This window comes from Pholis gunnellus, assembly GCF_910591455.1.
Source record: "Pholis gunnellus genome assembly, chromosome: 1".
NCBI classification, from domain to species: Eukaryota; Metazoa; Chordata; class Actinopteri; order Perciformes; family Pholidae; genus Pholis; species Pholis gunnellus.
The window spans coordinates 8332620-8347071 of record NC_136528.1 but is presented as its reverse complement, the minus strand read 5'-3'; the positions used below and the strand labels follow the sequence as shown (position 1 = coordinate 8347071).

Genomic DNA, 14452 nt, shown 5'->3' with positions numbered 1-14452 from the left:
TCATATTTACATCCAGGAGTTGTAGAAAAGCAAACCAGAGCAAAAAAGGAGAGGATATTGGATTTGCATTCATCAGGTGTTCTTTTTTTGTAATCACTAATGTGTTCATTATATTGTTCTGTGTCTGCTGGACATGTAAACAGGCAACAGTTTGCTACAATGTAAGCTTTAACAGCTTCATGACACCTAATGTATCAGCTGTGAGCTTGTTATGATGTTTCTCTGCCCCCTAGTGGACAGAAATCCATAAATGCATGATAATAAATAACAGCAAAAGCTTTTCGTTCCGCCACATGTTTATATTTGCAACACCCACTACAAGTTAAGGCAGGTGCTATAGGCAAAAGTAAAAGTTGTGCTTTGGAAAACCAAGCCCCGGGATTCAAACATTCCCTCGGAAAGGTCAAACACACTAAGTCCTTGTTTTTCTGCACTCTGAGCTGCCAACACGCAGCCATATGGCCGTACAGCGCGGCCTCGGCAACTGGCCAGAACCTATGGAGCTCACAAACCAGAAGATCTTCAACACGAAAAAAAACATGCTGAAGGAACATGTAAAGCTATTAAAAACACACAAAACGCTGAGAAAAAGGAGTAAGATATATTCATGTTAGTCAGAGACTGACGGAAAAGGGAGAGAGAGAGAGAGAGAGAGAGAGAGGGAGAATTATCCCAAGACGGTGTGTGAGTGATGTTTAATCCCTGTTCAGCTCATCAGCTGAAGAAAAATTAACCCCGTAATGGCCACGAGGGTCGAGGTAACAAGCTGAATTCATCTCATACCAGACAGAAGGTTCAAGAAAAGCACTGAAACAATTAGCTCATTTCTTAATTGTGATTGTGACACTCAAATCAATAGATTCACTCAAAATAAAAAGTATATTATAAAGAGCCTGCATGTGCCAAAGGAAGGGGGGGAAATCTGAATGGCTTGTTGAATGATATGTTTTTTTGATCGAGGCAGCCCAAAAATAAAACTGACTGGGTTATTACTACTCTTACTAAAATATGAAAAAATGTTTTATTAAAATACTTTAAAAAACCGGGAAAATAGGAACAAAGCCCTGTCTTTATTAGAGAAAGAGAGAGATAGAGAGTGTGTACTGTATAGGAGGGGAGGTGCCGTCAGGTGGAACATGCCGTGTCAGCAGAATTGAGCGACAGCAGTAAATAATGAGTGGGGGGGGAGGACTGCAACCAGAGCAATAACTGTCCACTCTGTCAGTTTCTGCTGTGGGTGAAATTCAAATCAGCTCCATTTAAATGCTCTCCCTCTCAGAGGATAAAATAAAACTACAAGCTAATTCTGTAATTTATGCCCACCCCCCCAAAAAAACCCCATCAAAGTTCATGAAAGACAGATGAAGTGAATGTGGGAAACTGACACTTGAAAATCTGCTGAACCCCCCCCCCCCTCCCCTTTATCCCTCACATCCCATACCCTGTGAATCCATCTCATCAGCAGAGTCACGTCGGTTTGGAAGCTGCAGTGAAAAGATGAAAGAAAAGCGAGAGGGTAGCCAATGAATGGTGAGAGAGAGGAAGAGAGATGGATTTTTGGACGACTCAGTGATCAGTACATTTTAGAACATATGCTTTATACGTGTGATTTATATTCTTTATGCATTTTCTGGAGTATGAATATGGCCTAATATATCTCCAGAGGAGAATACTTGTAAAAGGTCTGATGTGTGTCAAAATGATGTTTATTTCTTTTCAAAATTAGAATATCATCATCAGATAATTTCCAGTAATATCTCAAATTATATCGCAAATGCAATATCAGTCAAAATAAAAGCAATTACATGTTTGTTTTTTCAAAATCGTGCATCCCTAAATATAAGGACAACAAAACTATATACAGAGTATGTTCAAAAATGACACGCTTCTCCCACTACAGGAAAATGGATTAATACCCCAGAAATGGCATTTAAAATAATAAGATAAATATTGAACTGCATATGAGAAGAATACGCTTTGTCTCAAGAGGGTTCTCTAGTTTCATTCGCTCTGTCTTTTCTCCCATAATGCACTACAGAATTGACTGAAATCCTACACCATCTTGTTGCTCCATACATGCTGTATTTTACACACACACACACACACACACACAAATTACTGTGCCAATGTGAAAGAATTGCCCTATCGTGCCACAGATGATCAATGCAGTGCTGGAGAATTTTAAAAGGCACAGTAAACCTAAATATATGATATGAAATATCTGTGAAGCTCAGCAGTTCAGAAAATGTTGAGAGAATACAAGCCTGGATCGCAGCTTTCCTTTCATGAATTTGTATTCTACATTGTGTGACTTCCTTTGGTGTTTTGATGTGTGAGGTCTGCTGCTGTCTGAAGAACAGCCTCTCTCTTCATCAGTACTAAAGTTCAAATGCAGGTTTCAGCCAACAGCAGCTTTACAGGTGTGAACCCGAGAAATGTCACCAAAACACTATTTTTAACTTTGCCGTCGGCGTGAATATGATTAACTGCTGAAGCGTTAGTGCCGCTGTGTCTTCCTGTTCCATCAATGCTGCGTAACAGGAAGCGTTTTTAGTTATGTAACAGAGAGCAACGGGTTCAATGACCAAATGTGGATGTTTGAGCAACATACCCAAATGTTTTAATCACTGATCAAAAATGTGTCATATGTCAGCTGCTGTATGTCACTGTGGAAAGTATCCTCATACAATGGTTCCTTTGACCTCTCACTTAAAGTTGTTTTATTATTTTTACTGCGCTTTCCTACAAATGTCCAGAAACATGAGCGACCGGTGCTCCTGTGCGAACCCCTGATGTGTTTATAGCAACGATACTACTTGGTTTGAAAAGATTGTTGGTTGGGCTAAAAGATACTTTTGCATTAATTAAGTAAGGAGGTTACATGAGAAATAAGTCAACGTTTAGGTTTATTGCTGTTACCCGAGTGCAGAAGCAACATGAAAAGTCAGTCAACATTATCTTCTGGTTTCACTCGGGACAAGAACAACGGTCTCCTGGGTGAGAGTCCAGTGTATTTTAGCCCATCCAGCTACTCTGACCTCCTCGTCTTGCTTATACCACATCACCTGTCCTGGCTCATCATTATGTGGATTATATGCAAATTGATAACATGGGTTATATAGCACATAGCATTATTTTTCAAAAGTATAGCTATGAACAGTGTATGAGAACAGCCTGTTTTGTTTAAAGTGTTGGGCCACCAGTTCCTGTCAAATCTATTTGTTGTTAAATCCAAACTGTTGAAAACAAAACAGAAATATGTTTTATTCAAACTCATATGACTTATTTAACTCTCTGTTGAGGAGTCATGAAAATTTTAGGAGCCTCAAAAATTGGGGTCGCTCGCATAAAGAGCTAAAGAAACCGTTGACTGATTCCAGATTTGAAGGCGAGCTGGTCCTGTTCCTCACCGAATATCTCCACACAAAGAGCTGCACAGACAGCCGGCAGATCGGCTGACCGTCCTCGGACAGCGGCAGGTTGTGGAGAGACGGAGGATTCGACCCCAGTGAGCGGAGGCAGGGAGGGTGACGGAGGAACAAACATGCCGGCATATGGCCGCTCTGGGACCAGGCCAAACCCGGAGGTCGTGGATTATCATGGCTCCCTTTCTCCATCGCCGACTACAACTCTCAAATATCAATCAACACAGTTCAGCCTCCTAATTCTATGTAAAGAGAGGAATCGTCCTTTAAAACAGATGACATAATTCCTTCATTTAATTTATTACTTTTGTATCTATTTTATTGCCTTGTTTTTCTATGTAGAAAAATGTACTTATTATTATAGAAGTATAAGTTAAGAGTTTCACTTGAAGCAAATCCTTTACAATAATAATTAATGACAATTATAGTTGCTTTAATTTACATTTGGATCACAGATGTCTTAAATTAGTTGCACTACTGAAACTCTATTGCTTCTATTGCTCGTTTTCCCCTGATGGTTTGTTCTGTGCTACTTCGAGATGCTTTAAAAAAAAAAAAAAGTTGTATTTATATATTTTTTCTGTCAGAGATATCAAACACTGCTGGAGCGGCTCTGATGCCACTGCGATGAAGATCCGAAGAAAGACGGTTGTGGACCCGGCTGTTTGCAGCTCAGCTAATGAGACAGTGGTGGCTGTGTGTGTGCGTGTGTGTGTGTGTTTCTCTCTCTCACTGGGGTCTAATGATCACAGGCCTCCATCCACTCCAGTCATGCCTCTGAAGAATCACAGCTTCTCCTCAGGCAACATTGTGTGTGTGTATGTGTGTGTGACAGTATAAAACACATCAACAGCATGCAGCTAATCCCTGGCCCTGCTCAGCTCTCCAACACGTTAGTTACTTCGACCTGTTCTGATCACCTTCCTGATGCAGTCTGGGTTATCTATACTGTAGCTGCGCAGAGCTATTTTCATTATCGACTAGCCATTCAATTATGTCTGAATGCAACTCATTGCTAATTCATTCAGTACGATAAAATGCCCATCACTAATTCTTCAGGCTACTGAAGTCAGTCTGGACAACAGTCCAAGAACTTAAGACCAAAAATAAATTAGACTAATATGAAATAAAAAAAATTTAGACCATATTTTCAGTTTTGACAACCAAAAGCTGATGCCTGGTTGTCAGCTTGCTAACCACTTTAAACAGTGTATGTTGAGCCCTGACAGCCACTCAATTATACATTCAAAACCACTCATTCATCAGAAATATATTAAGTTAAGTAGCTATCACATTTTGTGTTTTTTCCCCACAAACCTCCAGGTTTAAGTTGCCATTAAAAATATATAATATTAAAATATGCATTAAAAACAAATGTGTAAACTTCAAAGTTCTCTGCAAATAGGCCGAATCCAGACAAAACACAAAATATCACAAAAAGGAGTGATGACACCAAGATTGCTACTAACTCACTTATTAAAAGATAACATGTTATCTTGATAGGAGATTAAAAAGAAACAAATACCATGAAACAGGCAAACCGTAAACATAAACACAAACAAATATGTGGTGCTGGAACTCGTACAAACCGCTACAGTTATTACAGAGACTTCAGTTTGGAGCAAATCACCAAGAAGTCTGCGACACTATGTGTATGCAGAGGCTCTGGTTCTATGCAGGGAGCACACCGCTGCTCGTGTTGGTCCTCCAGCAGCAGACACGCCCAAAACACAAAAACAAGCGGCTCAACGACACACTGCGACTTCTCAATCCGCCAAACGCAGCCAGCATCATCAGCACTTTCCGTTTTTTTTGCAGAGCCGCGCTTATCGCTCGTTCACTCAAAAGCCTCTCGAGCCCTGCGGGAATGAGCGACTCCCCCCTCCACACTTTCCCCAGGCTCCCTTTTTCCGTTTCGGGGCGCTTACCTGAAGCTGGCCGGGGAGTTCACCTGGATGTTGCGGCCGGACGGCGGGCTGGCTCGTCTCTTCTCTCTGTCCGCCATGCCGCCCCGTTTAATGTTCCTCCATCGGCTCCTGCGCTGTGCGGCCGCCCAGCAGAGACACCTGAGGTCCGGCGATGCAGCGATAGGGTGCTGCCTTCGCGGACTGTGGGGATAATAGCGACTCGGCTGAACTGTGCAAGAATGTCTACATCGCCTACTGTGTTATTGTTTGAGTCCCCATGGATGTAATATATTGGTCCATTGTATAAACCAGCTCAGCTGTTTTGATTAGCTTACAATAAAAAAAATAAACAGCCTAAATATTGAATATGTAAGTAATAATGGCTAAACATTGCCAACAGAGCCAATAGTATTCAGCAACAGATCAAGTGCAAACATGCTTAAATTGACAGGCGCTAGATTATTTGCAGTGTTTGAATGTAAAGACCAGCATGTAGGCTGTAATAGGCCCACCATACAGGCACAGTCACAATTCAGTCGAAATTCCATCCAAACCACAACAAGGTAACATTTTGGAGAATCTTCCCCCACCATGGGAACTGTTTTCTTACGGCGTCTGATTCATAATGTATCATTTCATCTGACTAAAAGCACTTGAAAACACATCACATTCTGTGCATGGAGTTTACGAGGAGACCTTGAAGGCAGCAGGAGCTGGGTCTGCGAACTGGATGAAAAACAGAGGTGCATTCCCGCTAGGTGGATGTCATTTGGCTAGTCGGTTTCAGATTAGACTAATATCTAAATAGCTGACCCAATACATGTATCAGTGTGTGACTGGAATGCATGTAACACGTGTAAATGATCCTGCAGATACATACTGACAGTATAGTAATTTATTACAGAAAGAAAACTTGACAGTGTTGAGAATAAAAACTGTTAGACTTGTCCTCACGGTGTGAAACATATCAACAAAACTTCACCTTGGAGACAGTATGTTGTATTTAACAAGAGCTGAGACCATTAAAGAGTCATGTCGGAGAGAAAACAGCAGAGGGAGACACTATACACAGGGATACTGTGAGAAAGGACAGTAAGAACAGAAATACATTTGTAAGAAATCAAGTGTTCTTCATTCTGTCATCCTGCTTTTACAAAAATCTGTGTTGTGGTGCAGCTAGACTGAAACGCAGGACACAGACTAGACATTGGTGAAGGTAAGAATTATCTAAGGAACCAAGGGGAACGAGGGTGGAGTACAGACCAGGCTGAATGAGGGTTGAGGACGCACAGGGCAAGCAGACAGGCAGGAAGGGGATTGATCCTGAAGCTCAGGCGGAAAGAATGTTTAATGTCAGGCTTTCAAAATAACATAAGAATTAGTTCTTGCAAAACTACAGAGGCCTGAGGCAAGTAACCACCACAGTAGCTGAGACAATGATCTGGCCCTGGACGTGTGAAGATCTGAGGTTGAAATACTGCATGGCTGATGAGTTGACGTCGTAGGCTAAAGGTGTGTGGCTTGGAGCAGGTGAAACAGCTTAGCCGCAATCAGGGAGCCGGGAGAGTGAATGGAGAAGCCACGCCTAAGCCGAAACGCAGAGACGGACAACGGGCCTTTCCCATTTCTCGATTTTGTCCCTCCTCGTCTCGTAGCTCGTCGATTCTCCGGCTTAAACCCCGGAAATCCATCTCAGCACTCCATCTCGAGTGGTGTCCCAATTCCTAAAATGCTTCTCATGGAGCAAGGAGGCTTGCCGGAGGAGCTATATGAGAGGAAACACCAGCAACTCATGTGACTAACGGGACAAAATTCACAGTCGTAAAAGGGTGCATCGGTGTCAGACGCAGCATATAGCACTGACCAAGCTGCAGTATCATTGTATTGGACAGACAACGTCAAAGCATTGCATGCCCGCAAAACATTTTAATGTCAACCTTGATTGTTCAGGAATCTAAACATACATCATTCACTTACAGTCACACAGTAAACTCAAAAACTTGAAACCTACTATAACTGCTACAAATACAGAACTGCTAATCACACTTTCAGTGTCTCCATCTGAATATTAATCCGGTTCCCTCGCATGCAAACTCCCTCACTGTCTCACTTCTGTCTTAGTCCCCCCCCCCATTCAAGGTACAAGGAAGAGAAGCAAAGAAGATGAGTCGACATTAAGTCACCTTGTTATTGGGTGATTTTTGACAGCATTTGAAAGCACCAAATTCGTAGTATTTAGACATTGGAATTGAAATGTAAAAAAAAAGAAAAGATAAAGAAATAAAATGAATTCTCTGACTGTTTTCAAAAATCTTTTCATTATTTCTATATACCGTATGATAAGTCAATGACGTGATTGAGGTCATGTCCATATATTGTGCGTTAAGTCAATAAAGTTATTATTGTGACAGACCGAGCACAGCACATTTTCTATTATAATCATATCAGTGGTGCAATGAAATACAAGCAGCATTTCCTGCCACATAGACTTTTATCATGTGTTATCACACAACAAATCAAAACCGTGATTGAAGTGCAATTTTCACTTAGAGAATTATTTTAGACTGTTGCAATTGCAGAACTGTGGGGTTTTGTGATGTGAGTCATCTTCATTGTTCTGTGTTTCTCACTTTTTTATCAAACCTCTCACTGCAAAATGGGAAGTGGAAGGGAAAACAAGCTGTCGTTTCATAACGCCCCCCCCCCCCCCACACACACACACACACACAAACATGTAAACACAGACATGTATTCACCTTTTGGAAAAATCAGCTCTGTCCGTCGTGTATGGCCTCCTCGGCAAACTATTTTCTCCTCCTTTACACTATTAAAAACAGACAAAGTATGAAAGGTGGGACCATGTTTTCCATGCTTTAGTCATAAATGCTCCAAATTCTCGGTATTGATACCTTCACATTTGTTTTGATGACAATGGAAACAATCTGATGGATATGATAGTGAAAACATGGGTGTCTGTATTAAAGCACATCGCATTAAATAAGCAATCATACTGGGAGACCATGACAAGTTGGATTTTTAACATTGCTGGCAAGTAATAATATATTAGACAATTTTCATAAAAAGTTGATCACAAAATATTCAAACATTTGGAGATATCCTTTCAGCATTTTAAATTATCCTTACTACATTCAAGTCACAGAGCTAAACCTTCAATTTTGTGAGAGATTAATTCAGTACATCTTTGAATTTTCTTTTTTTTAAAGTATAATCCAAAACTCCTCTCTACGTTTGGTTAAAAAACATTGCATTCAGGCAGTCAAACCTCGCTGTTGCAGATCCAATGTGTTTTTAAAATTAAAAGGGGGGCGGCCAGAGTGGATTACAGAAGCAGCCGAGAAGCGACTCTCTGCTCCAAGAAAAGTGCAAGTTTGGAGGTTTAGATGGAGGTTGAGCAGTCTTACATCATGATATTCTGTATTGCTTGCCAGACAGCAGCGAGGTGAATAGGCTGTTGATGGGGTGGGTTTTGTATCTACGTACATATCATTTGGGACGGACGGAGGGTAACCTCCATCGGAGGTATCACTTACATGTTGTAGAAGTCAGTGTTGCTGAGCTCTTGCCAATCCCTCCAGGTGAAGTAGTGTGGACAGCCTCTCTCTGGACAGGGTGTGTGCACCTGCTGAGTCAGTCCAGGCCACTGGCTGGACAGCACAAACAACTTGGACATCACCGCCAAGATCAGATCCCACAACCGTCGAAACTCTGAGGAGAGGAAGAAGCTGTCTGTACAGTAGCTGTGCAGAGGATTTGAACTCAATATGAAAGAGTGAACCCTATTTTTTTTTACCCTCATGCTTCTCAGGTCTGCGGCAGCGTATCTCTACGAACACATCTTCATCTTTATTCTTCTGTCTCACCAGGGCCAGTCTGTTTCCACAGCAGAGAAGACACTGCTCTCTCCCTACCCAGTGAGTGGGGAACAGGGAGCACGTCTTGATGATGACTCTGATGGTTACGGACAGTAGATACAGGCAATTTATGGAAGTTAAATGATGCTGAAAGTATTATCACATGTTGAAAGATATTTCAAGCTTTGATACCTGTGGAAGAAGCCGTGAGGAATCTCAGGCAGGAAGTACACGTGAACACTGACGTCATCTTGCTTGTCCTCACCCCACTTGTGGCAGACTGTAAGGTCATCCTTTAGGTAGATGGGGAAGAGACAGGCTCCGTCTGGTTCTCTCTTGGCCTCCCTGGCGGACCCCCACAGCCTCTCACCAGGGACGAACTCTGATGCCTCGGGGTTCAGGTAGCCTCCGACAAAAGTGGGGAGGCAGACCTCAAAATGCTGCAGCAGGGTGAGCAGTATGCCTTCCTCCCTTTTGGTTCCCACCACCTCTCTGACCAAGTCGTCATCGTCCTCGACCAGTTTCTCTAACTCTCTGCGGACCAAGATGCGCATTGCTGCATTGTGCAGGGTGCCTCTGCACCTCAAGTCATGCACCCAGGTGATCTTCTGCTTCACCAGAACCCCCTCTTGCATGAGAAGGTCTCTGGAGACCCCTTCCAGCTGCTGCACCAGGTCATGTCTCACAATAGTCTGCATTTACAAAAAGAGGTGGGGAGAGTGAAAATATGGTTTGTGAACCATGTAAACATACTTACTGTAGGTAATGGGACAAAAAGACTTCCGCTGTTTTTATGATGCTGGCACTATGCACACACTTTGCAAAATCGTGGTAATGAATCAAGGAAAGCACTCACAACCATAACATGCCCAAAGGAGCTTCATGTGTTTTCAAGGTAGCTGATTCGATTATTTTTCTTTTGTATTCTCGGAGTAATTGAGTACTTACAAATAATGCAAAAAATGTAGCATCTGTTATTATATGTGTACATTTGGAAACAGAAAGCCAACACTGACCTTGAACAATGAGATGAGAAACGAAGGCTTTATAAACACTCTGTCACTGAGCACACTGATGTCTTCGTACCAAACGATCAACCCAATCCGATGCAGATATCGCAAAAGGAATCGTAAGATGGAGTGGAGACTCTCTCTGCTCAGTTTAACATGGTTTAGAATTAAATCTCCCAGTTCGTCAAGTAGAATGATACCTGATATAGAAAACATAGAACATTTTATTTAAAGAGTCAAATGAATAGAATAATATTCTGTAATACTTGAAATAAAGTATACCGTCATTGGAGTTCAAATTGACTTACCATGTTGGGGAATTTGCTTTAATGCAACAAGTGTATGAATGGCTAGCTCTACCTCTTCATAACTTTTGGGTAAGATGCTCTCAGAACAAAGAATAACACTCTCTGATTGAATGCATGTCAAAATATGACTTTGGAGTTTTGAAATATCCTCAGACCGTGTGCAGTCAAGGGTTACGAGGTCCAGAACCTAAGAGGAAGTTCAAGGACATCTGTTAGGGCAGGAAACATATACAGTATCACGATGCATATGCTAAGGGAGTTTCATAGTGCTTTTGCATCTGTAAGGATAAAAAAACATATTAAACACAAATAAGTTAACATAATAGACCACATCAGTCAGTACCTTCAAATTGTAGTCTAAAAGGCAATCCAGCTCATCTAGCTGGTCCGTAAAGAGAGAGACGTCCAGGTTTTCTTCCAGATTTTTCTTCTGGTGTTTTAAAACCGTCTTCCTGTTTGTCAACATGACTCTCATCTTCTCCTCGATGTCTTTCTTCTTCTCCATCACCTCCTCCTGGTCTCTGCACTGGTCGCAGTGTGTTCCCACCAGAAGGACCACTGAGTCTGGCACACGCAACTGTATGTTGTTTATCCAGAACCACAGCTGGTCTTTAAAAGAACGTGGATCTTCAGTGCTGTAGCTGATTGAGAATCAAAATCAAATAATTTAATTATGAGCTAATTTCCCAAACCTGAAAAGATAGAGCAGTGTGCACAATAGTGTGTGTTGTTTTTTACTTGTGAGAAATATATGCATATTCAATTTCATGGTAATCCATCTCATACATGCTGAGATATTCGGGTTTGATAAAAGTGGTGGACCAACTGACAGACATGTCGCTAACATAGCTTAGACTGGGAACCACTGTCTTAAAAGATGATTAATCAGAAAAGTTAAGATTTCTCACCTGGCTAAATCAAAAGTGAGGATGACAAGGGCTCGTGGTGTGATGAAGACATGGTGTGTCAGGTAGTACTCCTCCTGCCCTGCAAAGTCCCACAAAAGGAAACGGACTTCCTGGACATACAGTTGACTGATCTCGATTCCCTCAGTCCGATCTTCCACTGCCACCGCCACAGGCTTCCCTTCCCTCAGGCTCCGACAGAGTGTGGACTTCCCTGCCATGGAGGAGCCCAGGAACATGGTCTTGACTGTCCAGGCACTGTGTGTGTTTGGGTTCTCCTCCATTTGACTGAAGTAGCTCTTGATGTCCATGACCCCTCCAGCACAGACCTCCTCTGGTGGACACCTAAGCGGATTCCCCACGGCCTTGCACACGGTCAGCTCACAGCTACCGTTCTCGAAGAGCTTGGACGGGAGCTCAGTTAGTTGGTTGTTCTCAACCAAAAGCTCCTTCAATTTTGGGAGACCAACTAGTGGTTCAATGTTTTGCAGGCAGTTCTTGGAAAGGTCCAGGTAAGTGATACTGGTGCATTGGTTTATATCTGAAGGGAGCTTGGCCAAGCGATTGGTGCTGACTTTTAGGAACTTTAACCTCTTAAAATGTGGGAAGATTCCTTCTGGAATGGCTCTGAGGTTGTTCTGGTTCATGTAGAGTACCTCTAGTCTGTGCAGTTTGTGCATTTCCTGAGAAACCTCCATTATCTTGTTCCGGGAGAGATTAAGCTCCATCACATGGGTGAATCTTGAGATCCCGGTGACTCGTTTCAGTTTGTTCCTCTGCAAATCCACACTTCTAGCGTGCGGTAGAAGATCTTGAGGAATGGACTTCAGTTTCTGGCCTGACAGGTCCCATTCCTCCCAACTGACCGCTGTGTTATGAATGAGTATAGGTTTACAGCATGTAAGATCTGGACCCTTTTTCAAAATGCAGGTTAACCAATTGTCTAGGAAAGTCAGTCTCACAAAAGAAAACCAGAAACAGCTTTTTCTACATCAGTCCATGACCAAAAGTTGAGCTCTACACAAAAGCCCCGCACAGATTTATTGGGCCTCTTCTAGTGAATCCAATGATGACAATGATTCACATTACGTGAATTAATTTGTGTCAGAAACAATGTTGTGAAAAATGCCAGCATGACAGGGCTCTTAGTCTGACAAAACAGCACATATGTTCATCGTAAATCTACCTTAATATTGTTTGCATAGTACGAAATATTGTTTTTTAAGGAAATATACCTCACTGGAAATACTTAAGCTTGAGCATAATGAGGTTATGCAAGCATAAAAGAACAATGAAAATATCTCTCATTATAATTTCCTTATACCACAGACAGATGTGTCAACATTGTCAACAATAATCAAAGACCCCTAACAATATTTAAAGTACATGTTAGGTTACTTACCATTTAGAGAGGCCATTTTATTCACATTCTCTTCAGATACCTGTGGATCAGTTTGCTTGAGAGATTTCCGCATAAAGTGACTGAGGATAGAACAGAGAGGGATGCCTGCTCAACTGCTTAGCCCATGAATGACGCAAATCATTTCCCACCAGAGAGATAGGGAAGTGAGACTACCTTTGACTACTTCCCATTTTATTAAAGACCTTCTTTTGTACATAAAGAGACAACTGTCATATGTATAAATCATAATTTCTGTTTTATTGTTTCAACATTTGTGGTGTATACAGTACATAACGCTTTAATAGTTTTATGAGTAATACTTTACCAAGTTACCAATAATAAAGCATCAGTTCAAAGAAAAGGAAGTAAAGGAATTAACTGTTGCAATTCAACCTGGTGGCACAAAGGTCATCACTGTTGCTCTACAGCAAAAGGGTCCAGGATTTGATGCGGTCAGTTGGTTCGAAAGTTGTTGTTGAAGGTTGTCAGAAATAAATAGACGTGATATAAATAATGATCATGATAACTGCTACAAGTCCAGTAAATGTTGTTAGTCGTTTTTGCCCACACAGCCTAATTATTTGCTTATACTTGCCTTAATCAGCAATGTTGAAAGGCATACAAAAATGATTCAGACCATCTCTGGTGTGACATTTTATTGATTCTGGGGGAGCTTTGTGAAGTTGGAGAAAATTACCCTAATGATATCATCCAGGCTTAAAACCTGGGGTTTTAGGGGGGGGGGGGGGGGAGTGTACACATGTAGTACAAATCACTTTTGAGAACGAATGAAATGATATTTTAAAATATTTCAAAAACGTACATGACGAAGAGATTCTGATCAAATGGACCATGTAACCTATTTTAATCACTCAAAAACTTATATATACACAAAGTACTTCAAGGTACTACAAGTACTACCACAATTTCACCTATTTCTCGCCAGGAGAAGGCAAGCAATGTTCTTCGTTATCGGTCCCAGCCGCGATCTACGGCACTTTCACACACACACTTCATATCCAGCAGCACGAGCACAACAAACTGCATCGAACTATCGCCTCCAAATTATTCTACTTTAAACCGTTAGAAAGTTACTATTGATCTGCCACAGATATCAACTCAGCCCATCATCGTAAACATTGAAACGCTCCCTACCTTTTAGATGTTTCCTGGATGAAAATCGAAAAGAAAAAAAAATAATAATCTGTGCCGCCATTTCGCCATGTCTCTCTCCTCTGCTGTGGAAAAAAACTGAGTCTCTGACGAGCTTCTATGACGAATGAGTAATAATTTCAGTTTTGGCCAATGGGTTTGACCCATGGGGGCGGATCACAGTTTTCGATTATTTTATTGGCTTAAAATTCTGTAAACAACTCAAAGAACGAATGACTACACTGCCCAGACTCTGCCGGGTTCAAATCTGTGGGAATTGCACAAATCGGCCGATCACAAGCTGTGTTAGGTTCAAACACATCACGTAAAACTGAAATTCTGACGAAAATTAGCCATATTTTACAAGTTTTCATATGGCCCAGGCTCTCAAAATGATGCCAAACTTCTGTATTAGATAGATTGAACACTATTAGTGATAAAAGAAGTGAAATATAAAGTTAGATAGTATTT

General features: G+C 41.5%; 2 protein-coding genes across 2 annotated transcripts in view; both read right to left on the bottom strand.

Annotated features, from left to right (window-relative positions):
• The window catches only part of mapk8ip1b (mitogen-activated protein kinase 8 interacting protein 1b), a gene marked incomplete at its 5' end in the record, with an annotated part of 40873 nt that extends 35443 nt beyond the window's left edge, over positions 1-5430 (bottom strand). The window contains one exon of the mRNA XM_079166049.1: positions 5354-5430. Coding sequence (XP_079022175.1) covers positions 5354-5430 — 77 coding nt within the window. The remainder of the gene's footprint in view (positions 1-5353) is intronic.
• An 818-nt stretch (positions 5431-6248) lies between these two features.
• On the bottom strand, positions 6249-12184 carry LOC306700637 (malignant fibrous histiocytoma-amplified sequence 1 homolog). Its single transcript, XM_079165708.1, has 9 exons — positions 11431-12184; positions 10866-11163; positions 10523-10709; positions 10221-10414; positions 9397-9896; positions 9144-9301; positions 8884-9058; positions 8089-8156; positions 6249-7097 (listed from the first exon to the last, which is right to left on the bottom strand). The coding sequence occupies exons 1-9, from the start codon at positions 12153-12155 to the stop codon at positions 7069-7071; spliced, it is 2334 nt and encodes a 777-aa protein (XP_079021834.1). The 5' UTR covers positions 12156-12184; the 3' UTR covers positions 6249-7068.
• Positions 12185-14452: the final 2268 nt, after the last annotated feature.